This window comes from Anopheles funestus (genome assembly GCF_943734845.2).
Source record: "Anopheles funestus chromosome X unlocalized genomic scaffold, idAnoFuneDA-416_04 X_unloc_19, whole genome shotgun sequence".
In the NCBI taxonomy this organism is placed as follows: Eukaryota; Metazoa; Arthropoda; class Insecta; order Diptera; family Culicidae; genus Anopheles; species Anopheles funestus.
In genome coordinates, this window is record NW_026045138.1 from 111,504 (window position 1) to 128,303 (window position 16,800).

A 16,800-nucleotide genomic window follows, 5' to 3' on the forward strand; every position below is an offset into this window, starting at 1 on the left:
AGTAAAAAAGTGAAATTTTTCTCGATTGACCAAGTGTTGCAAATGACCATCGGATTTCACTTTTCATGGTCTAAAGTGTGTCCTGATCACGTTTTGGTAGTTTTTGGAAAATTGGTTTTGTCGAAAATTTCAAAATTTTGCAAAAAAAATTTTTTGTAGGCGCTTTTTTGTATGGAGCGTTACTAGTCTAGGGGTCACTTTTTGACCAAAAAACCACTATATATCATTCGAAAGATAATTTCAAGGGCTACAAAAAATTGTTCTACGGCACCCCCGTCCGACGTCTAGTATTCGAGTTATTGGCCAAAAACTGCCACTTGAGCGATTTTTCAACCAGGGTTCCCGACTCTAGTAAAAAAGTGAAATTTTTCTCGATCGACCAAGTGTTGCAAATGACCATCGGATTTCACTTTTCATGGTCTAAAGTGTGTCCTGATCACGTTTTGGTAGTTTTTGGAAAATTTGTTTTGACGAAAATTTCAAAATTTTGCAAAAAAAATTTTTTGTAGGCGCTTTTTTGTATGGAGCGTTACTAGTCTAGGGGTCACTTTTTGACCAAAAAACCACTATATATCATTCGAAAGATAATTTCAAGGGCTACAAAAAATTGTTCTACGGCACCCCCGTCCGACGTCTAGTATTCGAGTTATTGGCCAAAAACCGCCACTTGAGCGATTTTTCAACCAGGGTTCCCGACTCTAGTAAAAAAGTGAAATTTTTCTCGATTGACCAAGTGTTGCAAATGACCATCGGATTTCACTTTTCATGGTCTAAAGTGTGTCCTGATCACGTTTTGGTAGTTTTTGGAAAATTGGTTTTGTCGAAAATTTCAAAATTTTGCAAAAAAAATTTTTTGTAGGCGCTTTTTTGTATGGAGCGTTACTAGTCTAGGGGTCACTTTTTGACCAAAAAACCACTATATATCATTCGAGAGATAATTTCAAGGGCTACAAAAAATTGTTCTACGGCACCCCCGTCCGACGTCTAGTATTCGAGTTATTGGCCAAAAACCGCCACTTGAGCGATTTTTCAACCAGGGTACCCGACTCTAGTAAAAAAGTGAAATTTTTCTCGATTGACCAAGTGTTGCAAATGACCATCGGATTTCACTTTTCATGGTCTAAAGTGTGTCCTGATCACGTTTTGGTAGTTTTTGGAAAATTGGTTTTGACGAAAATTTCAAAATTTTGCAAAAAAAATTTTTTGTAGGCGCTTTTTTGTATGGAGCGTTACTAGTCTAGGGGTCACTTTTTGACCAAAAAACCACTATATATCATTCGAAAGATAATTTCAAGGGCTACAAAAAATTGTTCTACGGCACCCCCGTCCGACGTCTAGTATTCGAGTTATTGGCCAAAAACCGCCACTTGAGCGATTTTTCAACCAGGGTTCCCGACTCTAGTAAAAAAGTGAAATTTTTCTCGATTGACCAAGTGTTGCAAATGACCATCGGATTTCACTTTTCATGGTCTAAAGTGTGTCCTGATCACGTTTTGGTAGTTTTTGGAAAATTGGTTTTGACGAAAATTTCAAAATTTTGCAAAAAAAATTTTTTGTAGGCGCTTTTTTGTATGGAGCGTTACTAGTCTAGGGGTCACTTTTTGACCAAAAAACCACTATATATCATTCGAAAGATAATTTCAAGGGCTACAAAAAATTGTTCTACGGCACCCCCGTCCGACGTCTAGTATTCGAGTTATTGGCCAAAAACCGCCACTTGAGCGATTTTTCAACCAGGGTTCCCGACTCTAGTAAAAAAGTGAAATTTTTCTCGATTGACCAAGTGTTGCAAATGACCATCGGATTTCACTTTTTATGGTCTATAGTGAGTTCTGATCACGATTTGGTACTTTTTGAAAAAAAATTTTTGACGCACTTTTCAAAATTTTGCAAAACCAAAACTTTTTAGGCGGTTTTGTGTATGGAGGGTTACTAGTCTCGGGGTCACTTTTTGACCAAAAAACCACTATATATCATTCGAAAGGTAATTTCAAGGGCTACAAAAAATTGTTCTACGGCACCCCCCTCCGACGTCTAGTATTCGAGTTATTGGCCAAAAACCATCACTTGAGCGATTTTTCGTTCAGGGTACCCGACTCTAGTAAAAAAGTGAAATTTTTCTCGATTGACCAAGTGTTGCAAATGATCATCGGATTTCACTTTTTATGGTCTATCGTGAGTTCTGATCACGATTTGGTACTTTTTGAAAAAATTTTTTTGACGCACTTTTCAAAATTTTGCAAAACCAAAACTTTTTAGGCGGTTTTGTGTATGGAGGGTTACTAGTCTCGGGGTCACTTTTTGACCAAAAAACCACTATATATCATTCGAAAGGTAATTTCAAGGGCTACAAAAAATTGTTCTACGGCACCCCCCTCCGACGTCTAGTATTCGAGTTATTGAGGAAAAACAGTTTATAGTTAATTTTTCACTCGATTTTTCACCATGTATCGCACATTACTCCGGTTCTATACATTGGATCGTCTATCTTTAAGATTTTATGGGTAGTTCCAACTGTTTGCTACATTTCATCCGTACATCACAAAGCGATTCAATGTCTGTGCTAGAAGTTATTAGAGGGATAAAAAAAATTACCCTTGGCTTTGCCCCGTAAAATTTTACCCATTTTGCCACTTTGGATCCTTATAACTCGGTCAGTTTCCAATGGATCTTCAATTGTAGCACATATTTGGATAGATCTGGTCATTAGCTACCAAAAGTTATTCTACGCCGATGTGCTAAGTTGTCTGTGGAAAAAGTTATTCGAGGTACAAAGACTTAACATTTTCTCAACTTTTCCAAAAAATTCCTCATTTTGCCACTTTGGATCCTTATAACTCGGTCAGTTTCCAATGGATCTTCAATTGTAGCACATATTTGGATAGATCTGGTCATTAGCTACCAAAAGTTATTCTACGCCGATGTGCTAAGTTGTCTGTGGAAAAAGTTATTCGAGGTACAAAGACTTAACATTTTCTCAACTTTTCCAAAAAATTCCTCATTTTGCCACTTTGGATGCTTATAACTCGGACAGTTTCCAATGGATCTTCAATTGTAGCACATATTTGGATAGATCTGGTCATTAGCTACCAAAAGTTATTCTACGCCGATGTGCTAAGTTGTCTGTGGAAAAAGTTATTTGAGGTACAAAGACTTAACATTTTCTCAATTTTTCTAAAAAAATTCCTCATTTTGCCACTTTGAATGCTTATAACTCGGTCAGTTTCCAATGGATCTTCAATTGTAGCACATATTTGGATAGATCTGGTCATTAGCTACCAAAAGTTATTCTACGCCGATGTGCTAAATTGTCTGTGGAAAAAGTTATTCGAGGTACAAAGACTTAACATTTTCTCAACTTTTCCAAAAAAATTCCTCATTTTGCCACTTTGGATGCTTATAACTCGGTCAGTTTCCAATGGATCTTCAATTGTAGCACATATTTGGATAGATCTGGTCATTAGCTACCAAAAGTTATTCTACGCCGATGTGCTAAGTTGTCTGTGGAAAAAGTTATTCGAGGTACAAAGACTTAACATTTTCTCAACTTTTCCAAAAAAATTCCTCATTTTGCCACTTTGGATGCTTATAACTCGGTCAGTTTCCAATGGATCTTCAATTGTAGCACATATTTGGATAGATCTGGTCATTAGCTACCAAAAGTTATTCTACGCCGATGTGCTAAGTTGTCTGTGGAAAAAGTTATTCGAGGTACAAAGACTTAACATTTTCTCAACTTTTCCAAAAAAATTCCTCATTTTGCCACTTTGGATGCTTATAACTCGGTCAGTTTCCAATGGATCTTCAATTGTAGCACATATTTGGATAGATCTGGTCATTAGCTACCAAAAATTATTCTACGCCGATGTGCTAAGTTGTCTGTGAAAAAAGTTATTCGAGGTACAAAGACTTAACATTTTCTCAACTTTTCCAAAAAAATTCCTCATTTTGCCACTTTGGATGCTTATAACTCGGTCAGTTTCCAATAGATCTTCAATTGTAGCACATATTTGGATAGATCTGGTCATTAGCTACCAAAAGTTATTCTACGCCGATGTGCTAAGTTGTCTGTGGAAAAAGTTATTCGAGGTACAAAGACTTAACATTTTCTCAACTTTTCCAAAAAAATTCCTCATTTTGCCACTTTGGATGCTTATAACTCGGTCAGTTTCCAATGGATCTTCAATTGTAGCACATATTTGGATAGATCTGCTCATCAGCTACCAAAAGTTATTCTACGCCGATGTGCTAAGTTGTCTGTGGAAAAAGTTATTCGAGGTACAAAGACCTAAAATTTTCTCAATTTTTCCTAAAAAATTCCTCATTTTGCCACTTTGGATGCTTATAACTCGGTCAGTTTCCAATGGATCTTCAATTGTAGCACATATTTGGATAGATCTTGTCATTAGCTACCAAAAGTTATTCTACGCCGATGTGCTAAGTTGTCTGTGGAAAAAGTTATTCGAGGTACAAAGACTTAACATTTTCTCAATTTTTCCTAAAAAATTCCTCATTTTGCCACTTTGGATGCTTATAACTCGGTCAGTTTCCAATGGATCTTCAATTGTAGCACATATTTGGATAGATCTGGTCATTAGCTACCAAAAGTTATTCTACGCCGATGTGCTAAGTTGTCTGTGAAAAAAGTTATTCGAGGTACAAAGACTTAACATTTTCTCAACTTTTCCAAAAAAATTCCTCATTTTGCCACTTTGGGTGCTTATAACTCAGTCAGTTTCCAATGGATCTTCAATTGTAGCACATATTTGGATAGATCTGGTCATTAGCTACCAAAAGTTATTCTACGCCGATGTGCTAAGTTGTCTGTGGAAAAAGTTATTCGAGGTACAAAGACTTAACATTTTCTCAACTTTTCCAAAAAAATTCCTCATTTTGCCACTTTGGGTGCTTATATTTCGGTCAGTTTCCAATGGATCTTCAATTGTAGCACATATTTGGATAGATCTGGTCATTAGCTACCAAAAGTTATTCTACGCCGATGTGCTAAGTTGTCTGTGAAAAAAGTTATTCGAGGTACAAAGACTTAACATTTTCTCAACTTTTCCAAAAAAATTCCTCATTTTGCCACTTTGGATGCTTATAACTCGGTCAGTTTCCAATGGATCTTCAATTGTAACACAGATTTGGAAAGATCTGCTCATCAGCTACCAAAAGTTATTCTACGCCGATGTGCTAAGTTGTCTGTGGAAAAAGTTATTCGAGGTACAAAGACTTAACATTTTCTCAACTTTTCCAAAAAAATTCCTCATTTTGCCACTTTGGATGCTTATAACTCGGTCAGTTTCCAATGGATCTTCAATTGTAGCACATATTTGGATAGATCTGGTCATTAGCTACCAAAAGTTATTCTACGCCGATGTGCTAAGTTGTCTGTGGAAAAAGTTATTCGAGGTACAAAGACTTAACATTTTCTCAACTTTTCCAAAAAAATTCCTCATTTTGCCACTTTGGATGCTTATAACTCGGTCAGTTTCCAATGGATCTTCAATTGTAGCACATATTTGGATAGATCTGGTCATTAGCTACCAAAAGTTATTCTACGCCGATGTGCTAAGTTGTCTGTGGAAAAAGTTATTCGAGGTACAAAGACTTAACATTTTCTCAACTTTTCCAAAAAAATTCCTCATTTTGCCACTTTGGATGCTTATAACTCGGTCAGTTTCCAATGGATCTTCAATTGTAGCACATATTTGGATAGATCTGGTCATTAGCTACCAAAAGTTATTCTACGCCGATGTGCTAAGTTGTCTGTGGAAAAAGTTATTCGAGGTACAAAGACTTAACATTTTCTCAACTTTTCCAAAAAAATTCCTCATTTTGCCACTTTGGATGCTTATAACTCGGTCAGTTTCCAATGGATCTTCAATTGTAGCACATATTTGGATAGATCTGGTCATTAGCTACCAAAAGTTATTCTACGCCGATGTGCTAAGTTGTCTGTGGAAAAAGTTATTCGAGGTACAAAGACTTAACATTTTCTCAACTTTTCCAAAAAAATTCCTCATTTTGCCACTTTGGATGCTTATAACTCGGTCAGTTTCCAATGGATCTTCAATTGTAGCACATATTTGGATAGATCTGGTCATTAGCTACCAAAAGTTATTCTACGCCGATGTGCTAAGTTGTCTGTGGAAAAAGTTATTCGAGGTACAAAGACTTAACATTTTCTCAACTTTTCCAAAAAAATTCCTCATTTTGCCACTTTGGGTGCTTATAACTCGGTCAGTTTCCAATGGATCTTCAATTGTAGCACATATTTGGATAGATCTGGTCATTAGCTACCAAAAGTTATTCTACGCCGATGTGCTAAGTTGTCTGTGGAAAAAGTTATTCGAGGTACAAAGACTTAACATTTTCTCAACTTTTCCAAAAAAATTCCTCATTTTGCCACTTTGGATGCTTATAACTCGGTCAGTTTCCAATGGATCTTCAATTGTAGCACATATTTGGATAGATCTGGTCATTAGCTACCAAAAGTTATTCTACGCCGATGTGCTAAGTTGTCTGTGGAAAAAGTTATTCGAGGTACAAAGACTTAACATTTTCTCAACTTTTCCAAAAAAATTCCTCATTTTGCCACTTTGGATGCTTATAACTCGGACAGTTTCCAATGGATCTTCAATTGTAGCACATATTTGGATAGATCTGGTCATTAGCTACCAAAAGTTATTCTACGCCGATGTGCTAAGTTGTCTGTGGAAAAAGTTATTCGAGGTACAAAGACTTAACATTTTCTCAACTTTTCCAAAAAAATTCCTCATTTTGCCACTTTGGATGCTTATAACTCGGTCGGTTTCCAATGGATCTTCAATTGTAGCACATATTTGGATGGATCTGGTCATTAGCTACCAAAAGTTATTCTACGCTGATGTGCTAAGTTGTCTGTGGAAAAAGTTATTCGAGGTACAAAGACTTAACATTTTCTCAACTTTTCCAAAAAAATTCCTCATTTTGCCACTTTGGATGCTTATAACTCGGTCAGTTTCCAATGGATCTTCAATTGTAGAACATATTTGGATAGATCTAGTCATTAGCTACCAAAAGTTATTCTACGCCGATGTGCTAAGTTGTCTGTGGAAAAAGTTATTCGAGGTACAAAGACTTAACATTTTCTCAACTTTTCCAAAAAAATTCCTCATTTTGCCACTTTGGATGCTTATAACTCGGTCAGTTTCCAATGGATCTTCAATTGTAGCACATATTTGGATAGATCTGGTCATTAGCTACCAAAAGTTATTCTACGCCGATGTGCTAAGTTGTCTGTGGAAAAAGTTATTCGAGGTACAAAGACTTAACATTTTCTCAACTTTTCCAAAAAAATTCCTCATTTTGCCACTTTGGATGCTTATAACTCGGTCAGTTTCCAATGGATCTTCAATTGTAGCACATATTTGGATAGATCTGGTCATTAGCTACCAAAAGTTATTCTACGCCGATGTGCTAAGTTGTCTGTGGAAAAAGTTATTCGAGGTACAAAGACTTAACATTTTCTCAACTTTTCCAAAAAAATTCCTCATTTTGCCACTTTGGATGCTTATAACTCGGTCGGTTTCCAATGGATCTTCAATTGTAGCACATATTTGGATAGATCTGGTCATTAGCTACCAAAAGTTATTCTACGCCGATGTGCTAAGTTGTCTGTGGAAAAAGTTATTCGAGGTACAAAGACTTAACATTTTCTCAACTTTTCCAAAAAAATTCCTCATTTTGCCACTTTGGATGCTTATAACTCGGTCAGTTTCCAATGGATCTTCAATTGTAGCACATATTTGGATAGATCTGGTCATTAGCTACCAAAAGTTATTCTACGCCGATGTGCTAAGTTGTCTGTGGAAAAAGTTATTCGAGGTACAAAGACTTAACATTTTCTCAACTTTTCCAAAAAAATTCCTCATTTTGCCACTTTGGGTGCTTATAACTCGGTCAGTTTCCAATGGATCTTCAATTGTAGCACATATTTGGATAGATCTGGTCATTAGCTACCAAAAGTTATTCTACGCCGATGTGCTAAGTTGTCTGTGGAAAAAGTTATTCGAGGTACAAAGACTTAACATTTTCTCAACTTTTCCAAAAAAATTCCTCATTTTGCCACTTTGGATGCTTATAACTCGGTCAGTTTCCAATGGATCTTCAATTGTAGCACATATTTGGATAGATCTGATCATTAGCTACCAAAAGTTATTCTACGCCGATGTGCTAAGTTGTCTGTGGAAAAAGTTATTCGAGGTACAAAGACTTAACAATTTCTCAACTTTTCCAAAAAAATTCCTCATTTTGCCACTTTGGATGCTTATAACTCGGTCAGTTTCCAATGGATCTTCAATTGTAGCACATATTTGGATAGATCTGGTCATTAACTACCAAAAGTTATTCTACGCCGATGTGCTAAGTTGTCTGTGGAAAAAGTTATTCGAGGTACAAAGACTTAACATTTTCTCAACTTTTCCAAAAAAATTCCTCATTTTGCCACTTTGGATGCTTATAACTCGGTCAGTTTCCAATGGATCTTCAAATGTAGCATATATTTGGATAGATCTGGTCATTAACTACCAAAAGTTATTCTACGCCGATGTGCTAAGTTGTCTGTGGACAAAGTTATTCGAGGTACAAAGACTTAACATTTTCTCAACTTTTCCAAAAAAATTCCTCATTTTGCCACTTTGGATGCTTATAACTCGGTCAGTTTCCAATGGATCTTCAATTGTAGCACATATTTGGATAGATCTGGTCATTAGCTACCAAAAGTTATTCTACGCCGATGCGCTAAGTTGTCTGTGGAAAAAGTTATTCGAGGTACAAAGACTTAACATTTTCTCAACTTTTCCAAAAAAATTCCTCATTTTGCCACTTTGGATGCTTATAACTCGGTCAGTTTCCAATGGATCTTCAATTGTAGCACATATTTGGATAGATCTGGTCATTAGCTACCAAAAGTTATTCTACGCCGATGTGCTAAGTTGTCTGTGGAAAAAGTTATTCGAGGTACAAAGACTTAACATTTTCTCAACTTTTCCAAAAAAATTCCTCATTTTGCCACTTTGGATGCTTATAACTCGGTCAGTTTCCAATGGATCTTCAATTGTAGCACATATTTGGATAGATCTGGTCATTAGCTACCAAAAGTTATTCTACGCCGATGTGCTAAGTTGTCTGTGGAAAAAGTTATTCGAGGTACAAAGACTTAACATTTTCTCAACTTTTCCAAAAAAATTCCTCATTTTGCCACTTTGGATGCTTATAACTCGGTCAGTTTCCAATGGATCTTCAATTGTAACACAGATTTGGAAAGATCTGCTCATCAGCTACCAAAAGTTATTCTACGCCGATGTGCTAAATTGTCTGTGGAAAAAGTTATTCGAGGTACAAAGACTTAACATTTTCTCAACTTTTCCAAAAAAATTCCTCATTTTGCCACTTTGGATGCTTATAACTCGTTCAGTTTCCAATGGATCTTCAATTGTAGCACATATTTGGATAGATCTGGTCATTAGCTACCAAAAGTTATTCTACGCCGATGTGCTAAGTTGTCTGTGGAAAAAGTTATTCGAGGTACAAAGACTTAACATTTTCTCAACTTTTCCAAAAAAATTCCTCATTTTGCCACTTTGGATGCTTATAACTCGGTCAGTTTCCAATGGATCTTCAATTGTAACACAGATTTGGAAAGATCTGCTCATCAGCTACCAAAAGTTATTCTACGCCGATGTGCTAAGTTGTCTGTGGAAAAAGTTATTCGAGGTACAAAGACTTAACATTTTCTCAACTTTTCCAAAAAAATTCCTCATTTTGCCACTTTGGATGCTTATAACTCGGTCAGTTTCCAATGGATCTTCAATTGTAGCACATATTTGGATAGATCTGGTCATTAGCTACCAAAAGTTATTCTACGCCGATGTGCTAAGTTGTCTGTGGAAAAAGTTATTCGAGGTACAAAGACTTAACATTTTCTCAACTTTTCCAAAAAATTCCTCATTTTGCCACTTTGGATCCTTATAACTCGGTCAGTTTCCAATGGATCTTCAATTGTAGCACATATTTGGATAGATCTGGTCATTAGCTACCAAAAGTTATTCTACGCCGATGTGCTAAGTTGTCTGTGGAAAAAGTTATTCGAGGTACAAAGACTTAACATTTTCTCAACTTTTCCAAAAAAATTCCTCATTTTGCCACTTTGGATGCTTATAACTCGGTCAGTTTCCAATGGATCTTCAATTGTAACACAGATTTGGAAAGATCTGCTCATCAGCTACCAAAAGTTATTCTACGCCGATGTGCTAAGTTGTCTGTGGAAAAAGTTATTCGAGGTACAAAGACTTAACATTTTCTCAACTTTTCCAAAAAAAACTCCTCATTTTGCCACTTTGGATGCTTATAACTCGGTCAGTTTCCAATGGATCTTCAATTGTAGCACATATTTGGATAGATCTGGTCATTAGCTACCAAAAGTTATTCTACGCCGATGTGCTAAGTTGTCTGTGGAAAAAGTTATTCGAGGTACAAAGACTTAACATTTTCTCAACTTTTCCAAAAAATTCCTCATTTTGCCACTTTGGATGCTTATAACTCGGTCAGTTTCCAATGTATCTTCAATTGTAGCACATATTTGGATAGATCTGGTCATTAGCTACCAAAAGTTATTCTACGCCGATGTGCTAAGTTGTCTGTGGAAAAAGTTATTCGAGGTACAAAGACTTAACATTTTCTCAACTTTTCCAAAAAAACTCCTCATTTTGCCACTTTGGATGCTTATAACTCGGTCAGTTTCCAATGGATCTTCAATTATAGCACATATTTGGATAGATCTGGTCATTAGCTACCAAAAGTTATTCTACGCCGATGTGCTTAGTTGTCTGTGGAAAAAGTTATTCGAGGTACAAAGACTTAACATTTTCTCAATTTTTCTAAAAAAATTCCTCATTTTGCCACTTTGGATGCTTATAACTCGGTCAGTTTCCAATGGATCTTCAATTGTAGCACATATTTGGATAGATCTGGTCATTAGCTACCAAAAGTTATTCTACGCCGATGTGCTAAGTTGTCTGTGGAAAAAGTTATTCGAGGTACAAAGACTTAACATTTTCTCAACTTTTCCAAAAAAATTCCTCATTTTGCCACTTTGGATGCTTATAACTCGGACAGTTTCCAATGGATCTTCAATTGTAGCACATATTTGGATAGATCTGGTCATTAGCTACCAAAAGTTATTCTACGCCGATGTGCTAAGTTGTCTGTGGAAAAAGTTATTTGAGGTACAAAGACTTAACATTTTCTCAATTTTTCTAAAAAAATTCCTCATTTTGCCACTTTGGATGCTTATAACTCGGTCAGTTTCCAATGGATCTTCAATTGTAGCACATATTTGGATAGATCTGGTCATTAGCTACCAAAAGTTATTCTACGCTGATGTGCTAAGTTGTCTGTGGAAAAAGTTATTCGAGGTACAAAGTCTTAACATTTTCTCAACTTTTCCAAAAAATTCCTCATTTTGCCACTTTGGATGCTTATAACTCGGTCAGTTTCCAATGGATCTTCAATTGTAGCACATATTTGGATAGATCTGGTCATTAGCTACCAAAAGTTATTCTACGCCGATGTGCTAAGTTGTCTGTGGAAAAAGTTATTCGAGGTACAAAGACTTAACATTTTCTCAACTTTTCCAAAAAAATTCCTCATTTTGCCACTTTGGATGCTTATAACTCGGTCAGTTTCCAATGGATCTTCAATTGTAGCACATATTTGGATAGATCTGGTCATTAGCTACCAAAAGTTATTCTACGCCGATGTGCTAAGTTGTCTGTGGAAAAAGTTATTCGAGGTACAAAGACTTAACATTTTCTCAACTTTTCCAAAAAAATTCCTCATTTTGCCACTTTGGATGCTTATAACTCGGTCAGTTTCCAATGGATCTTCAATTGTAGCACATATTTGGATAGATCTGGTCATTAGCTACCAAAAGTTATTCTACGCCGATGTGCTAAGTTGTCTGTGGAAAAAGTTATTCGAGGTACAAAGACTTAACATTTTCTCAACTTTTCCAAAAAAAATTCCTCATTTTGCCACTTTGGATGCTTATAACTCGGTCAGTTTCCAATGGATCTTCAATTGTAGCACATATTTGGATAGATCTGATCATTAGCTACCAAAAGTTATTCTACGCCGATGTGCTAAGTTGTCTGTGGAAAAAGTTATTCGAGGTACAAAGACTTAACATTTTCTCAACTTTTCCAAAAAAATTCCTCATTTTGCCACTTTGGATGCTTATAACTCGGTCAGTTTCCAATGGATCTTCAATTGTAGCACATATTTGGATAGATCTGGTCATTAGCTACCGAAAGTTATTCTACGCCGATGTGCTAAGTTGTCTGTGGAAAAAGTTATTCGAGGTACAAAGACTTAACATTTTCTCAATTTTTCCAAAAAAATTCCTCATTTTGCCACTTTGGATGCTTATAACTCGGTCAGTTTCCAATGGATCTTCAATTGTAGCACATATTTGGATAGATCTGCTCATCAGCTACCAAAAGTTATTCTACGCCGATGTGCTAAGTTGTCTGTGGAAAAAGTTATTCGAAAAAGTAGCTTCTAATACTTTGAATGGCTTATACGAATTGCCTACCTTCAGGCTGATTTCTCGCGATTCGCATTTCAATTTCTATTTTTGACTATATCTCAGTCATTTACCGACCGATTTTGGATTTTCTTTGTGATTTGGATAGATCTCGATAAATGCAAGCTAAAAGTCTTCCACGACCATGTGCTCCGATGTCGGGCAAAAAAGTTATTCGCGACCTAAACTTTTTCTTTCACCTGCCATAACTCGGTCAATTTTCAACATTTTCTCGATCTTTCTTCAGAATTAGATGCGTCTCGTGACGCGCTACAAAAAGTTGTTCCACGACCATGCGCTCCGATGCCGGGCAAAAAAGTTATTCGCGGTACAAAGTTTGGTGCACCAACTGTTGTTTTCCATACAAAATGTTCACATTTGCACCTATTCTTCGATGTAACTCGGTGAATTTTCAACATTTTTCCAAAATTTCTTCTGTTTTAGTTACATCTCGTGAAATTCTACCAAAAAGTATTCTACACCCATGTGCTCAGACGTAGGGCACAAAAGTTATTCGCGAAAAACCTCTATTTCAACCTATTTCAACCCCGTTCAACCCCGGTGCCACGTTTCAACCTATTTTTGCCCATATCTCAGTCATTTACCGACCGATTTTGGATTTTCTTTGTGATTTGGATAGATCTCGACAAATGCAAGCTAAAAGTCTTCCACGACCATGTGCTCCGATGTCGGGCAAAAAAGTTATTCGCGACCTAAGCTTTTTCTTTCACCTGCCATAACTCGGCCAATTTTCAACATTTTCTCGATCTTTCTTCAGAATTAGATGCGTCTCGTGACGCGCTACAAAAAGTTGTTCCACGACCATGCGCTCCGATGCCGGGCAAAAAAGTTATTCGCGGTACAAAGTTTGGTGCACCAGCTGTTGTTTTCCATACAAAATGTTCACATTTGCACCTATTCTTCGATGTAACTCGGTGAATTTTCAACATTTTTCCAAAATTTCTTCTGTTTTAGTTACATCTCGTGAAATTCTACCAAAAAGTATTCTACACCCATGTGCTCAGACGTAGGGCACAAAAGTTATTCGCGAAAAACCTCTATTTCAACCTATTTCAACCCCGTTCAACCCCGGTGCCACGTTTCAACCTATTTTTGCCCATATCTCAGTCATTTACCGACCGATTTTGGATTTTCTTTGTGATTTGGATAGATCTCGACAAATGCAAGCTAAAAGTCTTCCACGACCATGTGCTCCGATGTCGGGCAAAAAAGTTATTCGCGACCTAAGCTTTTTCTTTCACCTGCCATAACTCGGCCAATTTTCAACATTTTCTCGATCTTTCTTCAGAATTAGATGCGTCTCGTGACGCGCTACAAAAAGTTGTTCCACGACCATGCGCTCCGATGCCGGGCAAAAAAGTTATTCGCGGTACAAAGTTTGGTGCACCAGCTGTTGTTTTCCATACAAAATGTTCACATTTGCACCTATTCTTCGATGTAACTCGGTGAATTTTCAACATTTTTCCAAAATTTCTTCTGTTTTAGTTACATCTCGTGAAATTCTACCAAAAAGTATTCTACACCCATGTGCTCAGACGTAGGGCACAAAAGTTATTCGCGAAAAACCTGTTTTATGTACCGATTTGTGTCCACCGAGTAAGGTGCCTATTTCAACCCCGTTCAACCCCGGTGCCACGTTTCAACCTATTTTTGCCCATATCTCAGTCATTTACCGACCGATTTTGGATTTTCTTTGTGATTTGGATAGATCTCGACAAATGCAAGCTAAAAGTCTCCCACGACCATGTGCTCCGATGTCGGGCAAAAAAGTTATTCGCGACCTAAGCTTTTTCTTTCACCTGCCATAACTCGGCCAATTTTCAACATTTTCTCGATCTTTTTTCAAAATTAGATGCGTCTTGTGACGCGCTACAAAAAGTTGTTCCACGACCATGCGCTCCGATGCCGGGCAAAAAAGTTATTCGCGGTACAAAGTTTGGTGCACCAACTGTTGTTTTCCATACAAAATGTTCACATTTGCACCTATTCTTCGATGTAACTCGGTGAATTTTCAACATTTTTCCAAAATTTCTTCTGTTTTAGTTACATCTCGTGAAATTCTACCAAAAAGTATTCTACACCCATGTGCTCAGACGTAGGGCACAAAAGTTATTCGCGAAAAACCTCTATTTCAACCTATTTCAACCCCGTTCAACCCCGGTGCCACGTTTCAACCTATTTTTGCCCATATCTCAGTCATTTACCGACCGATTTTGGATTTTCTTTGTGATTTGGATAGATCTCGACAAATGCAAGCTAAAAGTCTTCCACGACCATGTGCTCCGATGTCGGGCAAAAAAGTTATTCGCGACCTAAGCTTTTTCTTTCACCTGCCATAACTCGGCCAATTTTCAACATTTTCTCGATCTTTCTTCAGAATTAGATGCGTCTCGTGACGCGCTACAAAAAGTTGTTCCACGACCATGCGCTCCGATGCCGGGCAAAAAAGTTATTCGCGGTACAAAGTTTGGTGCACCAAGTGTTGTCTTCCATGCAAAATGTTCACATTTGCACCTATTCTTCGATGTAACTCGGTGAATTTTCAACATTTTTCCAAAATTTCTTCTGTTTTAGTTACATCTCGTGAAATTCTACCAAAAAGTATTCTACACCCATGTGCTCAGACGTAGGGCACAAAAGTTATTCGCGAAAAACCTGTTTTATGTACCGATTTGTGTCCACCGAGTAAGGTGCCTATTTCAACCCCGTTCAACCCCGGTGCCACGTTTCAACCTATTTTTGCCCATATCTCAGTCATTTACCGACCGATTTTGGATTTTCTTTGTGATTTGGATAGATCTCGACAAATGCAAGCTAAAAGTCTTCCACGACCATGTGCTCCGATGTCGGGCAAAAAAGTTATTCGCGACCTAAGCTTTTTCTTTCACCTGCCATAACTCGGTCAATTTTCAACACTTTCTCGATCTTTCTTCAGAATTAGATGCGTCTCGTGACGCGCTACAAAAAGTTGTTCCACGACAATGCGCTCCGATGCCGGGCAAAAAAGTTATTCGCGGTACAAAGTTTGGTGCACCAAGTGTTGTCTTCCATGCAAAATGTTCACATTTGCACCTATTCTTCGATGTAACTCGGTGAATTTTCAACATTTTTCCAAAATTTCTTCTGTTTTAGTTACATCTCGTGAAATTCTACCAAAAAGTATTCTACACCCATGTGCTCAGACGTAGGGCACAAAAGTTATTCGCGAAAAACCTGTTTTATGTACCGATTTGTGTCCACCGAGTAAGGTGCCTATTTCAACCCCGTTCAACCCCGGTGCCACGTTTCAACCTATTTTTGCCCATATCTCAGTCATTTACCGACCGATTTTGGATTTTCTTTGTGATTTGGATAGATCTCGACAAATGCAAGCTAAAAGTCTTCCACGACCATGTGCTCCGATGTCGGGCAAAAAAGTTATTCGCGACCTAAGCTTTTTCTTTCACCTGCCATAACTCGGTCAATTTTCAACACTTTCTCGATCTTTCTTCAGAATTAGATGCGTCTCGTGACGCGCTACAAAAAGTTGTTCCACGACAATGCGCTCCGATGCCGGGCAAAAAAGTTATTCGCGGTACAAAGTTTGGTGCACCAAGTGTTGTCTTCCATACAAAATGTTCAATGTACGGGTACCCGACTCTAGTAAAAAAGTGAAATTTTTTACTAGTTACCAACTTTTGCAAATTATCATCGGATATCACTTTTCATGGTCTATAGTAAGTTCTTATCACGTTTTAGTAGTTTTTGAAAAAAAAATTTTTTTGAACTTTTCAAAATTTTGCAAAACCAAAACTTTTTAGGCGGTTTTTTGTATGGAGCGTTACTAGTCTAGGGGTCACTTTTTGACCAAAAAACCACTATATATCATTCGAAAGATAATTTCAAGGGCTACAAAAAATTGTTCTACGGCACCCCCGTCCGACGTCTAGTATTCGAGTTATTGGCCAAAAACCGCCACTTGAGCGATTTTTCAACCAGGGTTCCCGACTCTAGTAAAAAAGTGAAATTTTTCACGATTGACCAAGTGTTGCAAATGACCATCGGATTTCACTTTTCATGGTCTAAAGTGTGTCCTGATCACGTTTTGGTAGTTTTTGGAAAATTGGTTTTGACGAAAATTTCAAAATTTTGCAAAAAAAATTTTTTGTAGG

General features: G+C 37.3%; 1 protein-coding gene across 9 annotated transcripts in view; it reads left to right on the forward strand.

The window, feature by feature from the left end:
* LOC125773054 (uncharacterized) overlaps positions 1-12,729 on the forward strand; it is a 99,088-nt gene extending 86,359 nt beyond the window's left edge. Inside the window, exons 3-5 of one of the 9 annotated variants that reach the window (XM_049444237.1) lie at positions 4,468-5,034; positions 8,248-8,814; positions 10,516-12,017. In XM_049444237.1, coding sequence (XP_049300194.1) covers positions 10,575-11,528 — 954 coding nt within the window. In that variant the 5' untranslated portion in view covers positions 4,468-5,034; positions 8,248-8,814; positions 10,516-10,574 and the 3' untranslated portion in view covers positions 11,529-12,017. The other 8 variants (XM_049444231.1, XM_049444232.1, XM_049444229.1 and 5 more) reach the window with 8 other exon arrangements.
* Positions 12,730-16,800: the final 4,071 nt, after the last annotated feature.